A 27,132-nucleotide genomic window follows, 5' to 3' on the forward strand; every position below is an offset into this window, starting at 1 on the left:
TGTTGTGTCCTAGCTGTGTCCTTGAATTGCTGAAAGCTGTTATTCTCTGAAAACCGTAGGTGTTAAAGAAAGATGACAATGTCCCCTGGTCTGGAACTCTGGCTGTGGTGCAATCGTATGTTACTCATAAAACAGGTATGTGCTCAAGTGATTGATTATTAGATAGAGTTTCTTAAATGTCAGCAGCTTGAAAATTGAAGTCACCCCAGGGGTGGATTGCAAGCTTTCTCCAAAGGCATGTGCCCGTCTAAATATAACAGGAATTGTCAGACTAGAACTTTTTATCAACAGCTGTTCTTAACACAATTTACACTGGAGACAAAACTATTTTGAGAGAGACAGACAAACAGACCATGGATGAATTCGGATGTCTTCCTAACTTATTTATTTGAAAACATTTTTGCTTATTTTTTATCTTAATTCTCATGTGTTTTGCACTCCTAGACTTTTTTCGATGTTGTCCTTTAGAATCCTAAAAGGTGACAGCCTATAAACGTGTAGATCAATCAGTCAGTGGCCTAAAATTGAGAAATCTCTTTCCCAACTATGTTCACAAGAACAGAACTTTATATATAGTATGTCTAGTCCTCACTTCACAACTGCTCCATTTACTGACCATTCAAAATTATGATGATGATTTATGATTGGCCTTTGAACGTAGGACTGTTGCAGCATTCCTGCGATCACATGATTGTGATTTAGGCTCTTGGCAACTGGCACGCATTTATGATGGTTGCAGCATCCCATAGTCACGTGATCTCCATTTGCAAGCTTTACAGTTGGCTTCTGATTAAAAAAAAGTCTGGGGAAACCAGAAGTAAAATTGCAAGTCACAGCTACATGATGCTGCTCTTTAATGCCTGTGGGTGATTTGTAATTAAGAATCTCAGCAGAATTAAAGTTGTGATTTTGGGCTTAGTACTATGATATTTCACTTAATGACCATGCTGCTTACTGACAGAGTCACCAGTCCCAATTGCAACTGGTAAATGAGGACTACCTTGTATTTTCTTGTTGATCTCAATGCAGCCACTGAATTGTATGAGAAAAATTGTGGGTTAATTGAAGGGTCTAAGACTCTCGCGAGTTGTGTTGGGAGTCTCCCGATACTCCCATGTTACACCTTTGCTCTGTGAGCTGCATTGGCTGCCAGTTGCCCTCTGGGTGAGATTCAAGGTGTTGGTAATGACTTACAAAGCCCTACATGGCATGGGTCCGGATTACCTACGGCAACACCTGCGGCCGGCGTCAACTTCCCTCCGTCCAGTGCGCTCCCACAGAGAGGGCCTCCTCAGGGTGCCTCCAATCAAAGAATGTCGACTGGTGGCCCCTAGGGGGAGGGCGTTCTCTGTGGGCGCGCCAGACCTGTGGAACCACTTGCCGGTCGAGCTCCGGATGGCCCTCGACCTTCACTCCTTCCGGCGGGATCTAAAAACTTATTTATTTGAGCAATCCGGCCTGGTTTGATGGGTTTGGGGGTTGGGGTTTTAACATGGTTTTTAATTATTGTATATCGGGCATAATATTTGTTTTTTAACTTTTGTACTTTGTTTTTTAATATTTATTGCCCTGTACACCGCCCTGAGTCCTTCGGGAGAAGGGCGGTATAAAAATTTAATTAATAAATAGATGATAGATAGATAGATAGATAGATAGATAGATAGATAGATAGATAGATAGATAGATAGATAGATGATAGATAAATATCTAGACTAGTATATTGTTTGGATGATGTCCACAATGCAAAGGGACCACTGGATTTAGAACAGTGTTGACATTTGCTTGTTCCCATCATATTGTTGGGCTTCCAGCCATATTGAAAAGTTGAGCAGATTGGCACCATATAGTAATTAGCTGAGCTTCCTTACCTGTGATAGAACCATTTCTCATTGGGGAGAACTCCAGCCTCATCCCTCCTCCAGAACAACACCCATCCTTCTCCAGGACAACTTTGGAGGATGGGGCTACTCCAATCTTGGCTGGCTAGCCCATTGGAGATACCCAATACCCCAAAACTATGTCAGAAACACTATGTCAGGCAGGAAAAGCTGGCAAGCCATGTGAAATGGGCTTGACTTGAGTCAAGAAAGATCATGTTGAAGTGGGAAAGGCCATTATCTCTTCTGCATCACCCATAGGTGCTGCCCCAAGGACCAGATGCGTTTGATTAACTGCTCTGTTTGGTACAAATTGTCATTATCTTCACTCCTTCTGCTTTTGCTTGTGTCTTTTTCAGTCAAAGAAGAAGAGAAGAGAAGGCTATTAAAGAGGAGCAGTGAATTAAGAGGAGAACATAGACAGCTGGAGGAAAAAGAATGCTTTCTTAATAATGCAATGAAGGTATAATTCCTAGCTTGTTTCTTATCTCAAGGCAAAGAGACAAATGTGAAGATTTCTCTAAATGTCAGGCAAGCTAGAAGAGGGTAGCCAATAGCAATTTCAAGAAAACAAGACTTTGCAAGACACTATAGTTAATTGTCCTTTAAGTTCCATTATGTCATTAGGCATTTCATTTCCACTACTGACTTCTTATAATTTTAAGCAAATAATAGGGAACAAAGGTAGGGGAAAGTGAAAAAGAGAAGTGTGGAAAAAAGGGAGCAGGGGGAAGAAAAAAAAGGCATTGACTTCCAACTCCGTCTGTTGCACTAAAATAAGGCATTAACATCGAACCTCAACTTTTTACATTTCTATAGTAGTACAAACTAGCCATTTCTATATCAACAAATCAGTCTAATCAATAAAACTCAAAATTAAAGTATCATTTTTTTTCCACCTCAAGCAGAAAGTCCAGAAGCAGTATCTAAGTAGGAAGAAAAGTACTTATATTCTTTTCTTTTATCAAAACAGTCAGTTTAGCCATCTCTGCTAACTCCATCAGCTTTTGTAGCCATCCGTCCGTGGTTGGAATCAAAACATCCTTCCTTTTTTTTTTAAATTCCATTTATATCCCGCCCTTCTCCGAAGACTCAGGGCGGCTTACAAGCTTAGCAGTAGCCTTCATTCTATGTATATGCCTGCTTATTAGGGCTTTCACACACACACCCCAAGCGGCATTATTACAAAGTCAGCTTAATTGCCCCCAACAATCTGGGTCCTCATTTTGCCTACCTCGGAAGGATGGAAGGCTGAGTCAACCTTGAGCCTGGTGGGACTCGAACCTGCACTAATTGCAGGCAGCTGGTGTTACTTAAGGAGGCATTAGCCCACTGCTCCACCAAGGCATTTTTGTGCGTAGAGCAGCCTTGGTGCCTTCAACATACATAAAATCAGAGTTCCAAATTTTTTTCCCAAGTCTTTTTCCATTAGATCCAGAAGGAAAGTTTCTGGTTTAATCTTTATATTCACTTTAAGAATTTTCTGCATTAAACTATGAATCCTACTCCAATATTTCTTTATCACACATCCACCAAAAATGGAAAAAAAAATGTCCCTTCTTTTTTCATGCCTTCTTCCTCATCACAATGAGGAGGAAGCCTTGTGTGGGCTCAAACTAGCAGACCAGAAGTGTGGTAGTTGTGTCCAAAAAGTCAAAAAGCAATGGCCACACTTAATGTGACTGAAATCACACCCCATGCTACAGATATAAAAAAGGCTGGCGCTTCAATCACATGGTAACAGCCACCATCTCTATTTTGTTTCCCCCCCCCCCATGCTGCTTAAATAAATGTATACTTTGAAGCTGAAAACTGTGCCCATTCCAGAAGACATTCTATTAGAAATCAGTGGGAATTGCATAGCTTTGTAACATGCACGATGTCTTCTAAATGAGAGAGTAAAATTAGAAATTTGGAGAGCAGCATATTTGTTCAGATGGGAACTTTGGTGATTGCAGAAACAGAGTTTGGCGTAGGGTACGAAACTCATGAAAGCAATTAAAAATGCTATGCGTCTGATTTCCTGAGCACTTTTTTGAAAACAGAATGAATTGATTGAGAAACGAGATCTTAAAACAATGAGGAGTTAAATTAAAAGGTGATTGACAGGTGAGAAACGCAGAGGAGCTTATGACTCCTGCACTTTGTGTTAGAAAAATCTTGGGGTACAACATTTCATGTTAATATTTATATTAAAATGAAATCGAAATTATTGAAAGACATTTGGCAGCTTTTTTACCCATATTTGCAATTGTGCAAGTATTTATTATTATTATTATTATTATTATTATTATTATTATTATTATTATTATTATTATTATTATTTATGCCTGTTTTACAAAAATATTCTCTTTAAAACAGAATTTAGTTCACATAGCGGAGATGCTTGTTTTTACTGGTGGTGAGCTATTTCTTTTTGCAAGTGAAATGGACACTTCAAGCTTGTATTTTGATTCATTCCTTAATGCACATCTTTCTCCTCTGCTTCAGTTATTAAAATCCTTTCAGAAATATTCTCTTGTGAGCTTAAAATTAGTGGAATAGGGATAATTTCTTATTCTTTGCAGCAACAGAAATTATTCCCTTAGTTCAGATGTTACCCAAGCAAGCCTTAAATATGTAATTCTCTGTGAAAATGCCACCTACTGTATTTACTAAGATCACTTTCATGTGCATAAAGACTCAGCATGTGAGCAACAGGAGCGTAATGAGCACTTTTTGTTGATTAAAAAATGTGGATAAGGAATCCATCTATTTTCTGTCTGGGCAGAACATTCAACTCAAAGGCTGCCAGAGAATAGTTCAATCTCAGCACTGCTGTCCAGGTTTATTGCAAGAACTTTGCAATATGCATTGCAAAGGAATTTGCAAAGGAATTTGTGCCTAAAACAGAGGTATTAGGGACTGCAAAAGTCTTGAACGTTGCTCTGAGAAGTATAATGGCTTGAATGTCACACCTCTCCCTTCAAAGCAGCCATGTCTGAGTCAAAATGACTGGATTTTGTGACTTTTTACATTTTCTTGCCTGTGAGCAAGCTACCATTACAGTAGTGGCCAAAATTGTGGAAACCTTTTGGGAAAAGTGTATTTCTGAGGTTTGATGGCTAGTAAAACCACTTTTTTTGGAATAGTAACATAAAATTATATAAAGTAAAGGTAAAGGTTCCCCCGCACATACATGCTAGTCGTTTCCGACTCTACAAGCCGGTGCTCATCTCCATTTCAAAGCTGAAGAGCCAGCGTTTGTCCGAGGATGTCTCCGTGGTCATGTGGCCGGCATGACTAGACGCCAAAGGCGCATGGAACGCTATTACCTTCCCACTGTAGTGGTCCCTATTTTTCTACTTGCATTTTTGCGTCCTTTCGAACTGCTAGGTTGGCAGAAGCTGGGACGAGTAACAGGCGCTCACTCTGTTATGCGGCACTCAGGATTCGACCCGCCAAACTGCCGACCTTCTGATCGACAAGCTCAGCGTCCTAACCCACTGAGCCAATGGAAAAATAATTTAATCAAGAATGTAATGCAACATAGTTTGTTCAATTATCTGTACTGTATTCTATGAAAAGTTATAGCCAAATAATGAGAAAAAGGAAGCACAACTTGCTTAGATTGATATCAGGTAGCTTTCCTTCATCTGATGGTAGCCAATGAGCATGAGTGTTTAGAGAGCCAATTAGGTGTCATTTTGTTTTGGCAATGAGCCAGTAAGATCACAGGATTCAGTTATTTTCGTCATGTATTGAAGCTGAGAGGAGGACATTTGTCAGTGTGTTATGTGATTGCTGTCAAGTTGGTTGGGTTTTTTTGTGTTCTTTCATTTAGTGAGCTTGTAAAACGTAATAAAATTAAAGTAATGGTACTGGTCGCCCAGAAAGCGATGTAAAATAGTATTATTAAGTGAACAAGGCTACAGTTATAAAGAAATCAGAAGAAAAATTGGTGGAAACGTAACCAAAGGTGGCATTTCTACTACTTTTCCCAAAAGGTTTCCACAATTTTGGCCACTACTCTACAAATTGCTTTGGAAAGCTCCTGCATTGAAAAATATGGTAACACATTCTCCCCATTATCTGGGGAGTGGATGAGAAGATACTTTTTTTTTTCAGAATACATTTGGACAGGTATTATTAATAATGCTAGTATCTGGATGCTAGCAAGTGAAAATACACAAAAGCTCAAAAGTTTTAAGTCGGAATCTTGTTTGAGTGAAGTAAGGCTCCTGCCGTGTTTCCTCAAAAGTAAGACCTACCCTGAATATAAGCCCTAGCTTGATTTTTTTAGGGGGGGCTAATATAAGCCCTACCCCCAAAATAAGCCCTAGCTTTGGGGCGAGGCGCACGTCTAAAAATCTAGGGCAGGGGTGGGGGTGTGGAGCTGCCCCACATGCCCCGCACCCACTTACCTTGCAGCCAGGCCTCTCCTTGCTGGCCCACTTCTTCTCCGGCATCCCCAGCCCTGCATTTCATGGATCCATAACTCAGTTCTCGGCTGCAGCGGTCTTCCGGAAAGGCCTCTGGCTGTGAAATGCAAGCTGGAGCTCCATTCTCAGCTGCAGAATGAAGCTGCTCCTTCAGCCACAGAAGAAGTGGGCCAACTGGGCAGGGCTCTCAGTTCCGGACGTGACGGAAAATACACCCCCCCAATCAAAAATAAGACCTGCTACCTCTTTTGGAGGCAAAAAAAAGACTGAGTTATTTTTGGGGAAACGTGTAGTAACTTCACTTCCAAGGTGGCTTTGGTGTTTTAGCTGTCCTTACTGTGTTGGTTTTGCTGGGTTTTTTAATTTTATTTTGTAGGGATTTGTTATTATGTCTTAGGGGCTGTCAGATAATGGATGTATGGTAGAATTTTTTGGAGGGAGGAAGGTGGTAGTTTGCAGTTTGGGTTTGGACGTTGGCCAGCTGCAGGTCCCTCTCCAATGGCACGGGTTGGGCTTACATGGGTCTTCCCTGGGAACTGAGATTTTTGAGTCTGCAGCACAGTTCTTCTGATTTCTGGGTGCACTTATCTCTGCTGCTTTGGGGATGGCTGTTGAGTGATGATGGATCCTGGTTGTTAGCTTGGATACTGTTGCTATTGATGACCCACCATTTCGGACCTGCTGGTGATTAAGTGGAGAGAGTGGTCTTCTGGAGTAAAGACTTTGAGTCTAACCAGTGCCTCCAGAAGTTCTGAGTGCTCCAAGAATGGAGGTTTTAAAGAAGAGATTGCACAACCATTTGTCTGAAATGGTATAGACTTTCCTGCCTAAGTGTGTGTGTGTGTTGGGGTGGGAGGGTTGGACTGGAAGATCTCAAGATCCCTTCCAACTCTGCTATTCTGCTATTCTAACAAGGCTTGCTCTTTCTTGGGGATATGGGCTTGACTTTGGACTTGAAGGTTCAAGAGAATTGGTTGGTGGGAGTCAGAATGGGAAGACAGAGAAGCTGGGTTACTGCCCCTGGATCCATGGTGGTAAAGCTATGGTATGTGTGCCACAGGTGGCACGCAGAGCCCTCTCTGTGGGCACGTGCACCATCGCCTCAGTCCTAGGCCTTCAGCTGGGTTTTATAAAAGCTTTTCGCTTTAGGCCTTCGCTGCCGTGTGCAAAAAAAAAAGGTTCAATCAATCAATCAATTTCAACTTCTTGCGGGGAGAAAAAGATCTTGCAAAGTTGGAATTGATTGAACTTTTTAGTCTCACCCAGTCTGCCATTACCACCGCAGCCACATCCAGACAATGGGCCATGCCCACCCAATGGGCCACACCCAGCCAATGGGCCATGCCCAGCCAATGGGCCATGCCCACCCAATGGGCCACACCCAGCCAATGGGCCATGCCCACTCGGCACCCGATGATATATAAGTGGATTTTGGGTTGCAGTTTGGGCACTCGGTCTCCAAAAAGTTCGCCATCACTGCCCTGGATCATCATGGATGGAGACACTTGTGGAATATCTCAGTTCTCTGGTGGGCAGTTTTGTTTGATCTCTGCTGAGTAACTGGACCAGGAGGTGAACTGGGCAGTGGACATTCCTTCCCCTGAGTGGCCTCCCTTTGATGGTCAATCTAAGGAGGTTCTCGTGAAGATAAAAGTACCAGAAATGATGCCTGGAGTGCTAGATAAAGAAAGTGAAAAAGAAACCTGACTGAACATGTCACCATAGTGATAAGGGAGACGAAGCATTCTTGCTGCTTCTTCTCTATATTATATTGGAAGACAATTGTTCAGTGGCCTTGTTTAGGGTTAGAAACTCATTGCTGGGGCTGAGATAATCTTGTAATCTTCTGCTTGCTCCTGGTGACCAGATTTATTTATTTATTAAATTTATATGTCACCCATCTCTCTTCGAGACGACTCTGTGAACGGAGCTGCTTAGATTTGTTATAATCTTGCCTCTCTTCATGGACAGTTGATCAGGGCATTGTCCTAAGCTCTTATCTGGAACTCCTTTTGGCCTGTGATCTCCAGAAGTGGATGGTGGTGTCCTCGCTATCTTCTGCCACTTAATGTTTGGACTCCTGCCAATTCTGGCTAGTGTGGTAAACAGGTGGAATAGTGACCGGTGAAATTGTCAGTGCCAAGTGTCAAATTGTGGGAGGGGGAATTACTTGCAGTTTGAAAAGAGTCTGTGGTTCACCCTCTTCTGAAGGATCGTGGAAACTACTGCCTGGTCTCCAGCTTCTCTTTGTAGGGAAGGTTTGTTGATGTGGTAAAAGATGATCAACTTCTCAGCATCATACAAGCAGCAGAATATTTGGACCTTATCAGATCCAGATGTGGATTGGAGACTATACTGGTTATTCTCTTGGAAGATCTGGGTTAAACCCTGGATGGTATATGACCCCCTCCTGATCTTACTGGATCCCTCAGCCACATTTGCTATCACCAGCCATGGTATCTTATTGGACACCCTGCTGGTATTGAGGATAGAAAACAATATTTTATTGTAGCTCTGCTTCTTCTTCAATGTATGATTTTAGTCTGTTGTGGTGGGGGAAGAGAAGACAGCCCAGTTTACCACAATGTGTGGGGCACTGCAGGGTTCTTAGCATCTTTATGAAGCGGTTAGGAAAGGTCATTTGAAGCATTTGGTGAGGAGCATCATTGGTGTGCTGATGATATTTAGTTATACATTGAATTCTGGGCTTTGAGGGGACCTGCTTCAAAGTTCTTCTGTGGTATTGAAACCTGACTCTAGATGGGAGAGAATATATTGAAATTGAACTCTACTCAGTCAGCGTTGCATCAGAGTTCTCTATCACCACTAGAGTTGTTCCTTGACAAATATGCCCTACCAATCAAAGGGCAAGTTTGAGACCTTTTGCACCCGTGACTCCTGCTTGAACAGCAGGTGGAAGTTGGACCTATGGCAAGTTTCCACTGGTGATTCAGTTGTGGTCTTACTTGATGTGGTAGGACCTGGCTACAATCATCCGTACCCTCATTGCCACCTTGTTAGACTATGGTAGCATGAACTACTTGAGGCTGCCTTTAAAGACCACTCAAAAATTTAAGTTGTCCAAAATACAACCCATGTGCTTTTCAGCTCCTGGCACTGGAAGCATATAATACTGGTTTTGTGGACTCTACATTAGTTGCAGATCATTTCCAGGTATAATTTAAAGTACTAATTTTGCCCGATAAGGCTTTTTATAACCAGGCACCCAAGATACCTACAGAACCATCTACTCCAACCAGTATTAGAATAACTGGAATAATAAATTGCTGCAAATCCCACATTTTGGAGGCTGGTGGTGGCTGAAGTGAGAATGTGATGCTTTTCTTTGGTGGTCCAGTGCTGTGGAACTATTTTTGGTAGAGACAGGTTGCCCCCTCCTCTCCTTGCTAATCTCCTCAAATGGCTGAAACGTTTGAAATTTCCCGAGAGGTGTCTTTTGAGTGTACAAGTAGCACAAACTTTTCTTTCTCCATTTTATTGCTTTATTTTTATGCAGGTTTGTTGGTTACATGTTAGTTTGTGTTTGTTTTATATATCACCTTCACGGACATTTTGATTTTTTTTCTGTGTATATATTCCATGTGAGCCTCCAAGAGCAATAGGAATGTCTTTAATAAAAAATAATAAAAATAACACACGTGATTTTTGACTTTCCATTTTTGGAATCCTGGCAGTTCTCCCATTCAAATAATGACTAGAGTGGGCTGTGCTCATTTATTTATTTGTGCAATTTCTATCTTGTCTTTCTTTCATGAGGAAATCAGTCAAGAATCTCTGTATTAAGCCATGTAGACCGAGAAGAAATAGGAAAGTGGGGGGGGAGAGAGAGTCTGTTTTTAAGTGCCCTGACTGACATTCTGGCCATAAGGATGTCACAGGGCAACTAACGTGGTTGCAGGTCCTCCATGAAGTCCATTTGCTGAGGGATGTTTTGATTATTTCTTTGGGATGATTTCTTATTCTGTCTTTTCATTTCTAATTTGACAGAAATGCCTAGAGCTCAAAAACAGCCTGTTGGCCCAGCAAAAAGGGGTTCAATCGTCGCTGGAACACCTCAAAACTCTCATTAGACTGATTCAGAATGAGCAGATGCTTCAGGTTACCATGACAACAACCACCACCTCCTCCCTGCTGACTGTCCCCTGGACAAAACCATCTTCTGCCTCGGCTGCTGCTGTTCCCCAACCCTTGCACTCGACACAGGCCAACAACTGACAGGGGCTTTGCCCCCCCCTCCATCGGTGCGTTCCCCCCCCCACACACACACACTTCTTCAGAAGAGAACCAATCCAACCAACAAGAACACTTTTAAGTGCATGCAGGCATAAGGAGAGAAAAGATGCATCCAGAAAACTAAAAACCTGGGAAAACAAGAAAATGACATTGGTCTTCTTCCCTAAAAAAGTGTGTGGGGGAAAAAAAAATAGTAATAATAATCCCACCCTTGAGTTCCCCCTTGGCAGCTCAATGTCATTATTTCCTTCTTCTTTCCCCCCCCCCCTTCATTGCTGGGAATCTCAGTGCTTACAATCCTCCCTTCCCTTCGTTTGGTTGCTTTGGCCTTAATGTAATTAATGCAGAAAAGGATGCCGCGTCGCTGGCCAACGGAAGACTGGCGGTCTGGAGATGCGGAAGGGGCCTGCCACCTTTTCGGGCCCGCACACCCTTAGCAGAGGTGCAAAGAAGCTGCCCTTTTGGGGAAGAGATATAGGTTGAAAGGCAAATCCTTCGTGCCCTAGTGCAGCTAAATGCCGGTAGTAAGTCAGGAAAGAATGGAAGATGGTGACTTTTTTCTTTAAAAAAAAAAGAAGAAAGACTACTTTGGAACCTAGCCTGGTTTCCTGATTATGTTTTTTTTTTCTCAAAAGGATCAAGTGTCGTTTTCATTCAGGGCTATAGAGAAAAGTTACATTTGTGGACACTTTCAGAGCCTTCAAAATCAAATCTTTTTTTCCCCAGTATTATAATTGCAGATATTTAAATAAAAATGTATGAAATTTACCGTTTCTAGTGAAATATTGAAGTATTTTCATGCTGAGGCTTCTGTATATGCGTTCTGAAGTATTGAAAGAATTATGCCTGTAAAAACCCTTCATTTTAGCGGGTCCTCTGAACTTATTTTGCTATTGATGTATTTTTCTCATTGGGGGATATTTTGCTGTTGTTCAAGGTTTGACGATGATAGTAGTGAGAAATATTTTAATCAATTGGATCTTTTTAGTTGGAGGGTTGTTCTTGTCAGGGCTGTCCATACGGTAAGGTCAAAAAAGTCAAGATGGCAGCTGGGACAATGCAATCAGAACTCATCCGTTTTCTGGGGAATGTATTGATTGCTGTTCATGGCTGCCAGTTTGATTTTTTTTTTTACCTCATCCTGCAGCAGACATGGCTGATTTTGAACCCCTCTGGTTGTTGTTTTTTTTTTTAAGGGATAAAGCAAATAATATTCATTATTGCTGCTTTTTAATTTTATCAAAACAGTACAAATGATATGCCAAAAAACTTAACTCTTTTGTACTGCATTTTTATTGTAAAATAGGAATTGTGAAAAAAAAGTTGGTTTCCCCTCCCCCCCCGCCCTTACTTGCGGAACTATCTGCTAAAATTTACAAGACAGGAAATAAACTGCCTCAAGTGGTCATTTCTTTTATTGGATATATCAGGAGTTTGGGACGGGGGTATCTGATAAATTTCTTTTTATAATTTTGTTCATGTGAAACATTAGCTTTAGCTTGAGAAGATGCTAGAAAGTTGCCTATATTTCATTTGACTTTTCACTAGCTAGTCTTCCTGAAGCAACCGAGCTCAGACTGGACCCAGCGTAGGTCAGATAGCCAATGCTGGCCGCTTGAGGCTTAACCTCTCAAATGAGTTTCTTGTCAGTGTGGCTTTTCCATTTTATAGCTCTGTTTCTCCTTTGCTTCCAAAGGATCACTTATTTTAGAATTCAAGGGTTGAAGGGGAAATTTAAAGTTTTCTGAGGGATATAATAAAGATGAAATTGAAAGTAGCAGAGTATTTTAATAGCATTGGTTCAGGTTACTTTTTTTAGCAGAGGGATTGGGGCTGTTTAATTTTTTTTTTAAGGCAGCCTATGGACTCACAGACATGGCCAAAAACATAAGTCCTCCTGAGAAGTAATATGGTCATCTTCGGAAGAAGGGCAGTGAGAAAGATGGCGCCCTGAACTCAGTTCTGTCAGAAGCAAGGCTCTGTCTCTGCATGCCACAGGTGAGGCGTCTCACCTTTGCCTCTCATACGGTGCCGAAAAAGTTTTTTTTTTTAATGGATTGGAAGCTGTCGACAGGAGGCAGCACACAAGCCCTTTTAATCCATTTTCACTACTCCGGGAGAAACTGTGCAGTACTATACAAATCTATTTTAATACACTTAACACTCTGTTGAACAAGATTTTTATATTCTTTTATTGATGAACAAAAGTGAACTAAGTAAAACACCGTTGCGATACATTGGTTAGGTATATCAATTTATGCATTTGAACATAGCTTGCAATGTAAATGTTTGGGGATTTTATGTTTTTCTTCTCAGATGAATTTAAGAAAAATAAAGGGTGGGGGGAAGCATAGAAAGTTTTTTTTTTTAAATTGGGAAAACTTTCTGAAAAAGTGCTTTTCTGGGACTCTTAAAAAGTAGTTATTTTGGAAAAGGGACTGTCCCGTGGATAGTGTGCATAGAAAACAAATTGTTTGTCTTAAATATACCAATGTAGTTTACTTCTTTAAGATGAATTAAACTTGACTGACAGATTTAAAACTGGTGTGGTCACTGAGGTGTACTTGCATTTTTCCAGATCTTGCATGTGTTCTCTTGTAATTTAAATAAGAATTATTTTGTCATGGTTTCTGTTACCACTGTTCTCTACCTTTTTCTTCTTAGGCCTTTAAGACAAAAAAAAACCTTCTCTCCAACAGTCCTTAAACGAACTTTGCTTTGCACTGTCCTACATTTGCAGGTAGTGGAAGTGACAACAGATGAACTACTATTCAAACAAAAATGAACTTTATAAACCAGGCACTTCAAACATAATAAACAAAATCTATCATGCCTTTTAGTTGTCTTCAATATTTGATTTTTGCTGTTCTCTCTATATGTGTCGTCTTAAAAATACCATGTCTTTCATCTGCAATATTGCAAAGTAAAATTAGGCTTTGTTAAGATTTTGGCACATTAAAAATATAGGGTTTTTTTCTATCATAAGCCAAATCTTTCAAATTCAAAATGCTCTGTTTTTAGATCAAACACTCTTCCAACTTTGTTGGAAATATTTGGACATTATTCCAACACTTAGAAATGTTCCAGGCTTAAAAGGATCACATCTCAAGCCTGGGACATTTCCAAAATGGTTAAAATGGTTCTTTTTATAAGTGATTAAAAGACATCATAAACATTATGAAGTGGAAAATTTGTTAAAAAGAATAGTGGGCTGTACATTAGAAAGATTAAAAACTGATTTTCTGAGATGTCCCAATAAATCTCACATGAACTGAAACTTTTCAAAAGTTCCCAGTGGGTGAAATACTGAATTTTCTACCATATTTAGATTGCATAGGATTACGAGCATGGCTGAGTTTACCTATTTACTGGATATATTTTTTAGTTCAATTTTAGTTGTTGACACCCATTTCAGCATGTTTTTCCCCCGATCATCCAAGTGAGAAGCTGGAGGTGCTTAAAACAGAGCCTACAATAGGACAGATGAGAGCAGGTAAAGTGATTACAGATGAATGCAAATGCTGGGGCAGGCTACATGTCTTCTTAATAGAAGGGGAATAGAGGGAATAGAAGAGGAACTCATCAAATTTGCAGATGAGACTAAACTGGCAGGAATAGCCAATATCCCAGAAGATAGGCTCAAGATCCAGATGTATTTTGACAGACTTGTACACTGGGCCCTATCTTAACAAAATGAAATTCATTGGTGAGAACAGTAAGGTTTTATATTTTAATTTAGATTAGGTGAATCCTGGCTCAATAGCAGTAACTGTGAGAAGATTCTTGGAGTCCTAGTGGCCAATCATTTAGATATGAGCGAGCATTGGATGTCAGCCACCATGCATACTAGGCAGCAATAATAATAATAAGTTGGAAGGGACCTTGGAGGTCATCAAGATCACATGAAGTGTTAGTACCACTTTATAATGCCTAGGTAAGGCCTCACTTAGAATACTGCATTCAGTTTGGGTCGCCACAATACGAGGGCAATTCGAAAATAAACCTCCATTTAGTTATCAATTAGAGACTCGCAGATACAGAACTTTTATTATACACATTAGAAATCTACATTACATTACTTTTTGACATAATCGCCATTCAAACTGAGGCACTTGTCATACCGTCTTACAAAGTTTGAAATTCCTTAGTCACTCAGCACCAAATCTGGGCGCTCTCTCTCTCTCTCTCTCTCTCTCTCTCTCTCTCTGTGTGTGTGTGTGTGTGTGTGTGTGAGATCAAAAACATCCCAACAGAACTGCTTCAAAAGTTCTTGGGTGGGTTTAGTGCAGGGCTTTTCAACCTTTTCACCCATTGTACCACTTTTAGGATATGGCAACATCTGAGTACCACCAGTTGCCTAGCAAGGTGTCAAAAACCTGATGACCAAAAAGAAAAGAAAAGAAAAAAGTGATGAAGTACAGGTAGTCCTTGACTTACAACAGTTCGCTTAGTGACTGTTCAAAGTTACAATGGCACTGAAAAAAGTGCCCCACAAGCCACAGCTGAACAAGACACCTGCCTGCCCACCTGGCGGCGCTCTTCCTCCTGTCCAAGGTTTTCAATGTTGTGATATTTCTGTTGAGGATTGGCAGCGGGGGTGGGGTGGGGTGGGGGGTATTTGGTTTTTATTTCCCCCCCCTTTGCTGGGTGGTTGCAGCAGGTTTTGGTCACTTCACATGACCCTGGGACACTGTGACCGTCATAAATATGAATCAGTTGCAAAGCATCTGAATGTAAATCACAAGACCCTGGAGATGCTGCAACATTCCAGCTGTTCGGTGCTTCTTCTGGGCTCAGCAGATGTGCCAGGATCAGCGCCGAGCTCCAGCTGGAGTCTGGTGCTGATCCTGGCACTTCCACTGAGCCCTGACAGCCCCGAAGAAGTGCTGATCCTGGCGCTTCCGCCGAGCCCTGACAGCCCTGCAGCTCCAGCCGTCTCTTGCTCAGGCTTGTGCGGTGCTGCCACTGGTTCAGCTCATTCTCCTACCCCGCTACCACTTTTCTAGGATGGTCGTGTACCACCTGCCAGGTGCCAATGTACCACAGGTGGTACCCACTGGTTGAAAAGCCCTAGTTTAGTGAACCAACACCACACCGGAAGTGGTGCCATAGAAAAGCCCGCCAAATGAGAAGTACTGCTAGTGAAGTTCACGGAGCGTGGTTCAACCATCAATTCAGAAGTCTACTGTGAAACATTATGAAAACTCAAAACGAGCCATCCATAACAAGCATCGGGGCATGCTGACTTCTGGTGTGGTGTTGGTTCACGATAATGGAATTTCAAACCTTGTAAGACATTATGGCAAGTGCCTCAATTTGAATGGCGATTCTGGCCAGAAAAAAACATTGATGCATTTTGGGATAAAGCCATAGCAGTGCATCTGTGCACAGCTGGGAGTTTCAGATTAACTTCAGTCATTTATTTTTCTAGGAGCGGTCTAAGATTTTGTTGTATCTGAGAAATTACAAGACATAACTAGTGTATAAAATCAAACATTTAGACATTATGCTAAGAAAAGCATCCTGAAGTGCGTGTTTTTTCTTCTTTTATTCCATTCAAGAGCACTGCTATCCATTTTGTTACTTTTTTGCTTTCCTGTATTTTTAAAAAATCATTTTTTGCATTTAAAAGAAAAATCAGAGGAATTCTATTCGACATATTTTTCCTTTCTTCTCTCTTCAACTGTCAGGACCCTGAGGTAGGAGTCAAATTATACTTCGATTATGTTGATATATGTTGGATTGAGAGTGGTGTACCTTAAAATGCTCCCTATTTATTATATAGTTAATGCAAACCCTGCATGAAAATATTATGGCTTATTCCTAGCATGATTTACCAAGTCCATCTGTGCAAACTAAAGCATCCAAGGATGGGCTATTCTTGATCTTGGATAAAATTTAAAGCGACGATAAAGATATTATTTAAAATCTCATGTATTTGAACTGCAACCTCAGGGCTGAAATCTTGGGTGAAATTTGACTTTAGATGTCCTTTACTATCCCACCGAACAGGACAACCTGTCCCCCAAAAGCCACAATAGGAACAGCATTATGCGATGTGCTGAAGCCAGAAAAGGTGAGTAATTTTGCAGGGAAAAAATAAACCTAAATGAAAAAGCAACAAACTATGCAACAAAGAGAGGCATTATTCCCAATGAAGCTGCAACACGTCAGACAGAAGCCTATTTCTTTTCATCTGCTTCCTTTATTATCCTGATTATAAAATGAAGCCTCCGTTTTTAGAGAGCCTCAAAGAGGTGCCATTTCATTCTTCCTGCAATCCAGTTTTCACTATACAAAGATGATTAAAGTTTATATCAACACGGGTCCCAAGGAGTCTCCAAGACTTTGAAGCCACCCGGAAATCCTGGTGTAACTGATTCAAATTAGTTTATTTGCACTTTCTTGAGGATATTTTCTCAACCACAGTGAAAATTTAGGAAGGCTTCGATGCCATCATACAATCAAAGTGTCTTCGCTCACTTTTGCCATTTTATCTGTGCATTTAAGGAAACTTTAACCTCTTTGCAGATTTTTACTCAGATTTTTACTCAGGATTGGAGAATGTAAAAGCTGGTGTTAGACAAAATAGACCCATATTGTTGCATGTTCAAGTTCTGCTGAATCACAGACGATATATTCTGAGGTTTAATATGCTTCATGTAATGTCCAAGTTATTACTGAGGAAGATATAAACTCTTCTTTGAGTTTATAATTTTTTTTAAAAAAAAGCAATGATGTATTTTTAGAATGTAGGAACTAAGCTGTCATAAGAATATTGGGCAAGGTGTTGTACTTAGGCTGTTCTATGAAATAGATGGTCATTTTGTTATAACCTTGGTTAACCTGGTTATAACAAAATTATAACCTGCACGGGATATACAAAACATCTTGTTTAAAGGACAGAACAATCTAGGGAACTCCAATTTTTCTTTGGAGCCCCCTGGAAGGCAATGGGATTAGATCACCTCTGGAACAAACTGAATCATTTCCTGCCACCAAAGAATTATTTCCAGAAAACTACTTTGATAGATTAGAATTTTGAGGAAAAAATTGGACTATTCCAATATTTTTGCAAGCCATTCACTCTAAAATAAAATATGTTGCAGATTCCAACATATATTTTTCTAAGTTTGCCTAGTCCAGGGGTAGGCAACCTTGGGTCTTTTATGACTCGTGGACTTCAACTCCCAGAATTCCTGAGCCAGCCATGCTGAGGGAAAAGGGAGAGGTTTCCAAGCTGAGCCATGTTGACTCAGGAATTCTGGGAGTTGAAGTCCACACGTCATAAAAGAGCCAAGGTTGCCTACTCCTGGAGTAGTCGTTACAAAGCAGAGAGACTATCATTTTTTCACTCACCCCTTCTTACAGTACCACTTTCACAATCTCACTCCTGGCAGAGAACTTGCAATGAGGGAATCGCCGCTTGCCACTTTTTGCTAGTTCTATGCCATTGATGGGTCTGCTCAAATAAAAACCATACAGATGAACTATCTAAAGAAGTCCTGTTTTTCAGGGCATCTCTAGAACTTTCAGTCTTAGAGTTAGAAGGTATAGAAACATTTCAGCAAGAAGTTCCTTTTGCAGAGAGGTAAATTAAATAGAAGGGATGCGGTGGCTCAGTGGGTTAGGACGCTGAGCTTGTCGATCAGAAGGTCGGCAGTTTGGCGGGTCGAATCCCGAGTGCCGCGTAGCAGAGTGAGCGCCTGTTACTCGTCCCAGCTTCTGCCCACCTAGCAGTTCGAAAGCACGTAAAAATGCAAGTAGAAAAATAGGGACCACTCCGGTGGGAAGGTAACAGCGTTCCGTGCGCCTTTGGTGTCTAGTCATGCTGGCCACATGACCACGGAGACGTCCTCGGACAAGCGCTGGCTCTTCGGCTATGAAACGGAGATGAGCACCGGCCCCTAGAGTCGGAAACGACTAGCACGCATGTGCGGGGGAACCTTTACCTTTACCTTTTTAAATTAAATAGAGAATTAAAATTAGTTTAATCTTGTAGAATTGGGCCTGTGTGAAGCCAGATCTTATGCTCTTGTGGGGGGGGGGGGTCAGTTGACTAGTGATAGTAGACTGGACTGCCAGAAACCACAGGGTCATCTTAGGTTTTATCAAAGGGCAAAAGGTTTACAAAAATGTAAGCAACCACATGACTTCCCATCAGAATCCATTAATCTTCTAAGTTAATGTTCCTCAACCTTGGCAGCCTTAAGATGTTGGACATCAGTTCCCGACTCAACATTCCCTGTTGTTAGTTAGGGCTACAGATAGTCCTAATTTCTGTTGTAAGTCATGACATTTGTAAGTTAAGACACCCACGTGACCAGACCTGATTTTATAACTGTCTTTGCAATGTTGTTAAACAAACATCATGGCTGTTAAATGAACTCTGTGATTGCTAAGTGAATTCGTGTATTTTCACTGTCCGAAAAGGCTAGTGACCAGCTAAAAACATGGTAAATTGCAATCACATGACTGCAGAATGCTGCAACTGGCCATAAAAGTGAGCCAGTTGCCAAGCAGAACGTCCCCCACGGAACGGTCCCCTTCCCCCCCACCAGCTGGTCCAAAAAGCTGGAAAGGTTGGGGAACTCTGTCCTAGAGGATAAGGCTGACATTTATATATAGGCTTGAGTTGTTCAAATTATTTCCAAAACAGATACTCTTTTATTCTTTGCTTAAGAGATTTAAATACATTAATTACTGATTTTGTGTTGACTTAAAAATTGTTGACCTAGTCCAAGGGTAGGGAACCTTGGCTCTTTTATGACTTGTGGACTTCAATACCCAGAATTCCTGAACCAGTCACGCTGACTCAGGAATTCTGGGAGTTGAAGTCCACAAGTCATAAAAGAGCCAAGCTTCCCTATCCCTGACCTAATCATTACAACTAAACATATCAGATTATCAAAAGCCATTCCTCATACATGCTTTCATTTGTTCACTTTCTTAAACCACAATGATTCAGCGGAAATGCAGGGGCTGTTTTCCGTAGTCTAATTATCATCAGCCCCTATCTTTCCAGTGACATTTGTTGAATGTTGACATTCATTGAACTCTCCAAGCTAAAATTATCCTGCTTAATAGATGCCATTGATTCAAATGTTTTGATTATCATCCCCTCATTTAACATCCACATCTCCGTCAATTTATTTGTTCTAAAATAAGAACCTTAACTCCTTGCTCTTATTCATCACATGCTGTGCCAGGAAAGTAAACCTGCTTCCTGGTTTGGGTTCAGAAAAAGCCACCTTGGTTTTTCCAAAGTGTTTCCAAGAAATATAGATTTTTATTTGAGCTAGGACAACCATTTCTAGACACTTCTGGCTGGCTCTAGTCTACTTCACATATTCCCAGGGGTGTGTGGAGACCACATGTTCTGCTTGAATGACTGGATTCATTCCATGTCATGGTGATGTTTTGTGAAAAGTACTGGCTCCTTATCAGATTTTTGGATTATTATTATTTTTTTGCGTGTGTGACCAAATGTTATTAAAGCTGTCATGAACATCTGTCAACATCCAACATGCCTTTCAAAGTCATCAAACGTGCAACGTGCCAGAATGGAAAAGCACTGCCACATTAAATTATTATTAGATTATTGGTTGCAACAACTTCAGTTGCAATTAAAGCTACCAACCGCTTCCTGTAACTGATGATAAATCGTATCAGAGGAATGAGGAAGTACTTTGACTCAGCAATATTTCACAGAATCATAGGGCTTGAAGTGACCTTGGGGGTCCAACCCCCTGCCCGTCCCTGACAAATAGTTTTTTTCAAGCCTGAACTGTTCCTTTCTGGTCTTGCTTCAGCATTTCAACTGGGTTTAGGTCTTCTTGACTGTGACACAGACTTCATTCCTTTTCGTTAGACTTGTTTGGATGGCTGGGATCATTTTTTGTTGGAAGACTCCATTTTCTGAGTCTACAGACACATTCCGGCCAAGGACCACCTACAAATCTTAAGTAAATCCAGACCATGATTTGGGCATTTACTTTGCCTCTTCTCCCTTCTTACAATGTGGGAAATCACCAGCCTGACCACAATAAGCCCATATTCTAGATTTCCCTTCAAAACTCACCAAAAAAAATAAATAAATCAGTAACACTTCCGTTTCAGAGAAAAATCAATAAATAACGTATCTTTGTTTGCAAAGGGACTAAGTAATTTATGGAAATATAGCCCACTATCTACCCAATTTGCACATAGAACATAAATATCTTAGGAGAGATCATTCTTTGTTTCTATTTTTTTTTCTAACAGCAGGGACATGTTTAAAAAAGGCACTCTATCATTTTCCTTGTCAAGTCTGGTGCAGTAAAAGTATTCAATTCCACGGATTCTTTTTGGAAGCTTCTAAAAAAATCAGGCAAATCTTGCAACAATTTTAAAGCCCCTGTGGTTTAACTAAACTGCAATATTTACCTCCATTTATGTGCTGTCAGTCACCAGCTTTCAAAGGCAAAAAAAAGGGCAAAGTTTTGATTTTGCATGCTACAATTCCCTTTTTTTTTAAAAAAAAATTGTCCTTCGTCCAACTGCAGCATGTCTGTTTCTGCAGATTACCCTGGTAATCACCTTCTTTTCTGCAATGGAAATGGTCTGTAAATTGCTCTTCGATAATCAGGGATGAGTTCGCTGGGGCCTTGCCTCACAAAAGCTAGAATTGTGCAATTATCATTTGTAAAGAGAAACTGTTATCAAAGTCACTGCGGGAGACATCGCCAGGACTTCTGTTAAGAGTTGGGGAAATTTGAAACACATATTTCTCAGACCAGAAATTTTCTTATAAACTCTCTTGAATAATTCATGAGGCTTGATTTAACAGCACATTTAATTCCTGGCATGTGCTGCACGGAAAACATAATTCTCTTAAGGTGTAGCCGTCTGGAAGCAAAGGGGCAATGCAGAACCAAATTTCTAAATGTTCTTTGAATGCAATTCAAAACTTTTGTAATACTGTCTGTTTTTCCGTGCCCAGAATCAGTCCAATCAGCCACTAGCACTCTGGGGGGAACACAACAGATGCACATTTCAAATCCCTGTCTTATTCCCAGGGAGGCGAAGGAAGTCTGGATTTACCATTCAATCAGTACTCACAGCTCAGGCATTAATGTCCCTGAAAAACAAACCGATTGGTGATTTCATGCATTTTTAAAAGGGCTTACGGAGGAAGGTGGCTCAAAGCAAGAGAATTGTCTGAGCACAGATGCTGAGCTAAGCAAACGAGTGGGAGGTGGATAGTGCAGAAAAAAAACCCCAAACAAAACAGAACTCCTAAAAAGCTGCTACTGTTTAATAAAAATATAATGGATTGGAAAAGGGGCTGCCGGACTCCTGATTTGTTTTGCTCCCTTAAACCAACATGGCTCTCCTCCTCCGATACTTGCCTTGTAACATGGGAATTCATCCCCCTGCCTTGCATAGAAGAGTGTGGGAAGGAGAGCGGGGGTGTCCTTACAGTCCCCATTCTTTTGATTCTCAAGGCAAGCATTCGCCAGGCACGTTTCGTGAACTGAAGATTATGGGATAGAAATCGATCAACAACTCAACAAAAAGATTTATAGGCACCAATGTGCTGAAGGATGGCGCACTGTTGGGTGGCCAGATTAAATTCAGGCCAAAGACACAAGCAAGATTAGAACTGGTCATTTTGTTGAAAATAGTTTCCTGTGACACCTGGAGAAAGAAAGACATAGAAATCAGAACATATACAACACATCTAGCAGGTGTTGGGCAGAAAGTATTTAAAAAAAACTCAAGATAATGACCATAACTGCAGCTGATCCCTTTTAAATCTACATTGCATGCACAATGCACCAAAGCCTTTTTTGAATTTTTTTTAAAAAGATCTATTTTTCTATGATTTACACATTTTCCCAACCAATAAAGCTCATGCTTTTCTAAAATCAAAGAAAATGTAACCGTTAAACATACAGGAAGAATATGACTTCTGCAGAATGTCTTGGGAAAAGAACTCTAATAGGATACAGAGGAATAATTCTGTCTGGAAAAAATATATATTTAAAACTGTATTCTTTAAATACTGCATTATATAGTATAAAAATAGTAACAAACTAGTATAATATATGATATGGGGGTCTTCAAACTTGGCCCTTTTATGACTTGTGGACTTCAACTCCCAGAATTCCTCAGCCAGCATGTCTGGCTGAAGAATTCTGGGAGTTGAAGTCCACAAGTCATAAAAGAGCCAAGTTAGAAGACTCCTGATATAGCATATATCTTATATATTTTTTACAATAGTATGAAAAGCAGAGTTACTTTTCAGTGTGAGATGGATGGCATATATATTTAACAAATATGCAAATACTATTAAACCACTTACATGCCATGAAAAGGAAGCAGCTTTTATTTATGGTAGAACCAGCCAAATAATGAACTTTGAGGAAGGTGTTGTCTCTTAGTAAAATGACAGGTTAACAACTAGTCTGTAATAGGAAAATGGTCTGCTATTTATTCATCCAGTAATGTTGGTACAAGAACACAGAAGGAATTGCTAACTTTTTGTAGCAGTGAGAGAAACAGGGCCGCAGAATTGGGAATCGGGTCCCTTTTAGTGCAATTTGGCTCTAGTGAGAGAATGCAGAAAACTATTAACATTGTGGAAGATTACAGCTGGCAAGTTTTATGAATGATGGTAGAATTTTGTTAATTTTGCACTTTAGCAGAATCGTGCAGTTTCAGTCCCAAATTCTCCAGGTGGCCCCTGAAGAGAGAGATTTCCATAACTGAGCTACTTAGTCACAGTTACAGAAGGAAAAACTCCTAGACCAGGGGTAGGCAACCTCGGCTCTTTTATGACTCATGGACTTCAACTCCCAGAATTCCTGAGTCAGCATAGCTGACTCAGGAATTCTGGGAGTTGAAGTCCATGAGTCATAAAAGAGCCGAGGTTGCCTACCCCTGTCCTAGACAGAGCCCACCTTCTAAAAGCTGCCACATTTTTCATTGAAAACCATTCCTTGGCTACTTGTTATTAAGAACTGTGATCGGGTTGTAAAGTAGTAATAACAATAATTCCAGAAACAGCAAAAGAAAGCAGTAGTTAATCCTAGTTAAAAAAAAACATGTTCTTTTTCCTAAAAACTTCAGTGAAGAGGAAAATCGCGACAAGGTTTTTCACCGCAAAGGGAAAATTAGAAAAGTCATCTTTTTTCAACCAAATTTGGCTCCTGGTGACTACATGACGGGTGTGGCTTTTTAACAAAATACTGGCGGCTGGCTATCACTCCATTCCAAAGACTTTTAACTGCCACCATCTAGCAGAGAGCCTGGTATTTTTTGGTGGTTTCCCATCAAAGTCTTCATTGGACCTGATCTTGCTATTACAGTGTGGAAAGCCAGCCCCCACCCCCAACCCCTGCCCAGAGAAGGAAATATTTAAATATTTAAAAATATTAAAATTAAAATAGTAAGATTCCTCAAAGGATCTTAAAAGAGGCAGAATAGCCCCAAGTCTCCCTCCCCCAAGCAGAAACCAGCTCTGTAGAAATGCAGATGTGGTAATCCATTCAGGAAGATTGGAGGTCTCCAGCTAGAAGCTTAGGAAGACAAAGACATCTAAAATCTACATACCCCACCCAAACTCTAAGACAGGACATAATAGGATTAACCGATAGATGCCAAAACGGCACACTCATACTCAGGTCAAAATACATGACACAGGAAATACAAAGCCTCAGACAGGAACAGGAAACAACCTCAAGAGCCCCAGAGGGTATAAAAACCCACTCCCTACATTTGCTCTCTCTTTTTCTTCCATAAACTGCAACCTTCTTTCTAAAGCAGTTGCCATATTGTTTATTCCTGGCTTGGTCTGAACCATGATGAAGACTTTTCCTTCAACAACAACAGTATTGATTCAATTTTTAATCCTGCCTTCATTTCTCATCAACTGAAGAATACGCCTAAAGTCCCCTCCTCCTATTTTTTTCCCCAACAACATTTTTTTCACTATTGGGCTGAGGGAGAAGGACTGGCCCAAAGTCACCTCACTGGCTTCCATACCTAGAAGACTTATGTTCTCTTGGTTTCTTTGACACAATACCAAAGCTCTCCGATCAGGAGATCAGCCAAGGGATGAAGGATCAAAAAATAAAATAAAATAAAATCTGAAAGAATATGATGCAATTTATTTTCATTTGAGCACCATCTGTTTTTCTAAGAAAATGCATTAGGGTTCACTTTTCGTGCACAAAAAAATCCCACAGTCATCCACTGCCTCCCCCCAAATTTTTTTATAAAATGAATCTGTGCACCTAGAGATGAATAGAGATGAACTAAGCCATTTTGTGATTAATGGTGTGTGTGTGTGTGTGTGTGTGTGTGTGTGTGTGTATCTGTCCCCTGAAATACAGAGATAATAGGTTTGGAAAATATTAATTTTCTGACGGGAGCAATAAAGCTACTGTGTTAAGCAAGGGGAAATCCTATTTCCTTCCTCTTCCCCTGACATTTCAACTCTAAAGCTCATAGAGCAGGTGGTCTACTGCCCTATGCCAGCTTCTACTGGTTTTTAGGCAGCTGGCCAAAACTCTTTAAGAAATTGTTTTGTTTTGTTAGCTGCAAAGTCGTGTCCGACCCATCGCGACCCTATGGACAATGTTCCTCCAGGCCTTCCTGTCCTCTACCATCTTCTGGAGTCCATTTAAGCTCACGCCTACAGCTTCAGTGACTCCATCCAGCCACCTCATTCTCTGTCGTCCCCTTCTTCTATTGCCCTCGATCTTTCCCAGCATTAGGCTCTTCTCCAGTGAGTCCTTCCTTCTCATTAGGTGGCCAAAGTATTTGAGTTTTAGCTTCAGGATCTGGCCTTCTAAAGAGCAGTCAGGGTTTATCTCCTCTAGGACTGACCGGTTTGATCGCCTTGCAGTCCAAGGGACTCGCAGGAGTCTTCTCCAGCACCATAGTTCAAAGGCCTCAATTCTTTGGCGCTCAGCCTTTCTTATGGTCCAACTTTCACTGCCATACATTGCAACTGGGAAGACCATAGCCTTGACTATACACACTTTTGTTGACAGGGTGATGTCTCTGCTTTTTAGTGTGCTGTCTAGATTTGCCATGGCTTTCCTCCCCAGGAGCAAGCGTCTTTTAATTTCTTGGCTACAGTCCCCATCTGCAGTGATCTTGGAGCCCAGGAAAATAAAATCTGTCACTACCTCCATTTCTTCCCCATCTATTTGCCAGGAATTGAGAGGGCCAGATGCCATGATCTTGGTTTTCTTAATGTTAAGTTTCAACCCAAGTTTTGCACTCTCCTTCTTCACCCGCAACAAGAGGCTCTTTAGTTCTTCTTCACTTTCTGCCATTAGAGTGGTATCATCTGCGTATCTTAGGTTGTTGATATTTCTTCCGGCAATCTTAATTCCAACTTTTGATTCATCTAGCCCTGCCTTTCTCATGATGTGCTCTGCATATAAGTTAAATAGGCAGGGTGACAGTATACAGCCTTGCCGGACTCCTTTCCCAATTTTGAACCAATCAGTGGTTCCGTGTCCAGTTCTCACTGTTGCTTCTTGACCCGCATATAGGTTTCTCAAGAGACAAATAAGATGGTCTGGTACTCCCATCTCTTTAAGAACTTGCCACAGTTTGTTATGATCCACACAATCAAAGGCTTTAGCATAGTCAATGAAGCAGAAGTAGATGTTTTTCTGGAACTCCCTAGCTTTCTCCATGATCCAGCGTATGTTGGCTATTTGATCTCTAGTTCCTCTGCCTCTTCGAAATCCTGCCTGTACTTCTGGTAGTTCTCGATCCACATACTGCTGAAGTCTAGCTTGTAGGATTTTAAGCATGACTTTACTAGCATGAGAAATGAGTGCAATGGTGCGATAGTTTGAACATTCTTTGGCACTGCCTTTCTTTGGAATTGGAATGTAAACTGATCTTTTCCAATCCTGTGGCCACTGTTGAGTTTTCCAAATTTGCTGGCAAATTGAGTGTAGCACTTTTACTGCACTGTCTTTTAAGATTTTGAATAGCTCAGCTGGAATACTGTCACCTCCACTAGCTTTGTTGTTGCTCAGCTTTTCTAAGGCCCACTTCACTTCACATTCTAGGATGTCTGGCTCGAGGTCAGTGACCAACTCATTGTGATTATCTGGGACGTTAAGCTCATTCTTGTATAGTTCTTCTGTGTAATTTTGCCACCTCTTCTTAATCTCTTCTGCCTCTGTTAGGTCCCTGCCATTTTGGTCCTTTATCATGCCCATTTTTGCATTAAACGTTCCCTTCATCTCTCCAATTTTCTTGAAAAGATCTCTGGTCCTCCCTATTCTATTGTTTTCTTCTATTTCTTTGCACTGTTCATTTAAGAAGGCATTCTTATCTCTTCTAGCTATTCTCTGGAATTCTGCATTCAATTGGGCATATCTATGTTTTTCTCCCTTGCCTTTTGCTTCCCTCCTTTCCTCAGCTATTTGCAAAGCTTCCTCAGACAGCCATTTTGCTTTCTTGCATTTCTTTTTCTTTGGGATGGTTTTGGTTGCTACCTGTTGTACAATGTCGCGAACCTCTGTCCATAGTTCTTCAGGCACTCTGTCTATCAGATCTAATTC

At 40.8% G+C, this 27,132-nt stretch overlaps 2 protein-coding genes across 2 annotated transcripts in view; one reads left to right on the forward strand and one right to left on the reverse strand.

The window, feature by feature from the left end:
• PHF21B (PHD finger protein 21B) overlaps positions 1-10,534 on the forward strand; it is a gene marked incomplete at its 3' end in the record, with an annotated part of 201,776 nt that extends 191,242 nt beyond the window's left edge. The window contains exons 12-14 of the mRNA XM_081331942.1: positions 60-135; positions 2,237-2,340; positions 10,307-10,534. Coding sequence (XP_081188068.1) covers positions 60-135; positions 2,237-2,340; positions 10,307-10,534 — 408 coding nt within the window. The remainder of the gene's footprint in view (positions 1-59; positions 136-2,236; positions 2,341-10,306) is intronic.
• An 11,499-nt stretch (positions 10,535-22,033) lies between these two features.
• Positions 22,034-27,132, reverse strand: part of LOC308670240 (rho GTPase-activating protein 8-like) — a gene marked incomplete at its 3' end in the record, with an annotated part of 45,275 nt that continues 40,176 nt past the window's right edge. The window contains exon 13 of the mRNA XM_081331610.1: positions 22,034-22,231. Coding sequence (XP_081187736.1) covers positions 22,034-22,231 — 198 coding nt within the window. The remainder of the gene's footprint in view (positions 22,232-27,132) is intronic.

Source organism: Vipera berus (genome assembly GCF_964194415.1).
Source record: "Vipera berus genome assembly, chromosome: 6".
Lineage (NCBI taxonomy): Eukaryota > Metazoa > Chordata > Lepidosauria > Squamata > Viperidae > Vipera > Vipera berus.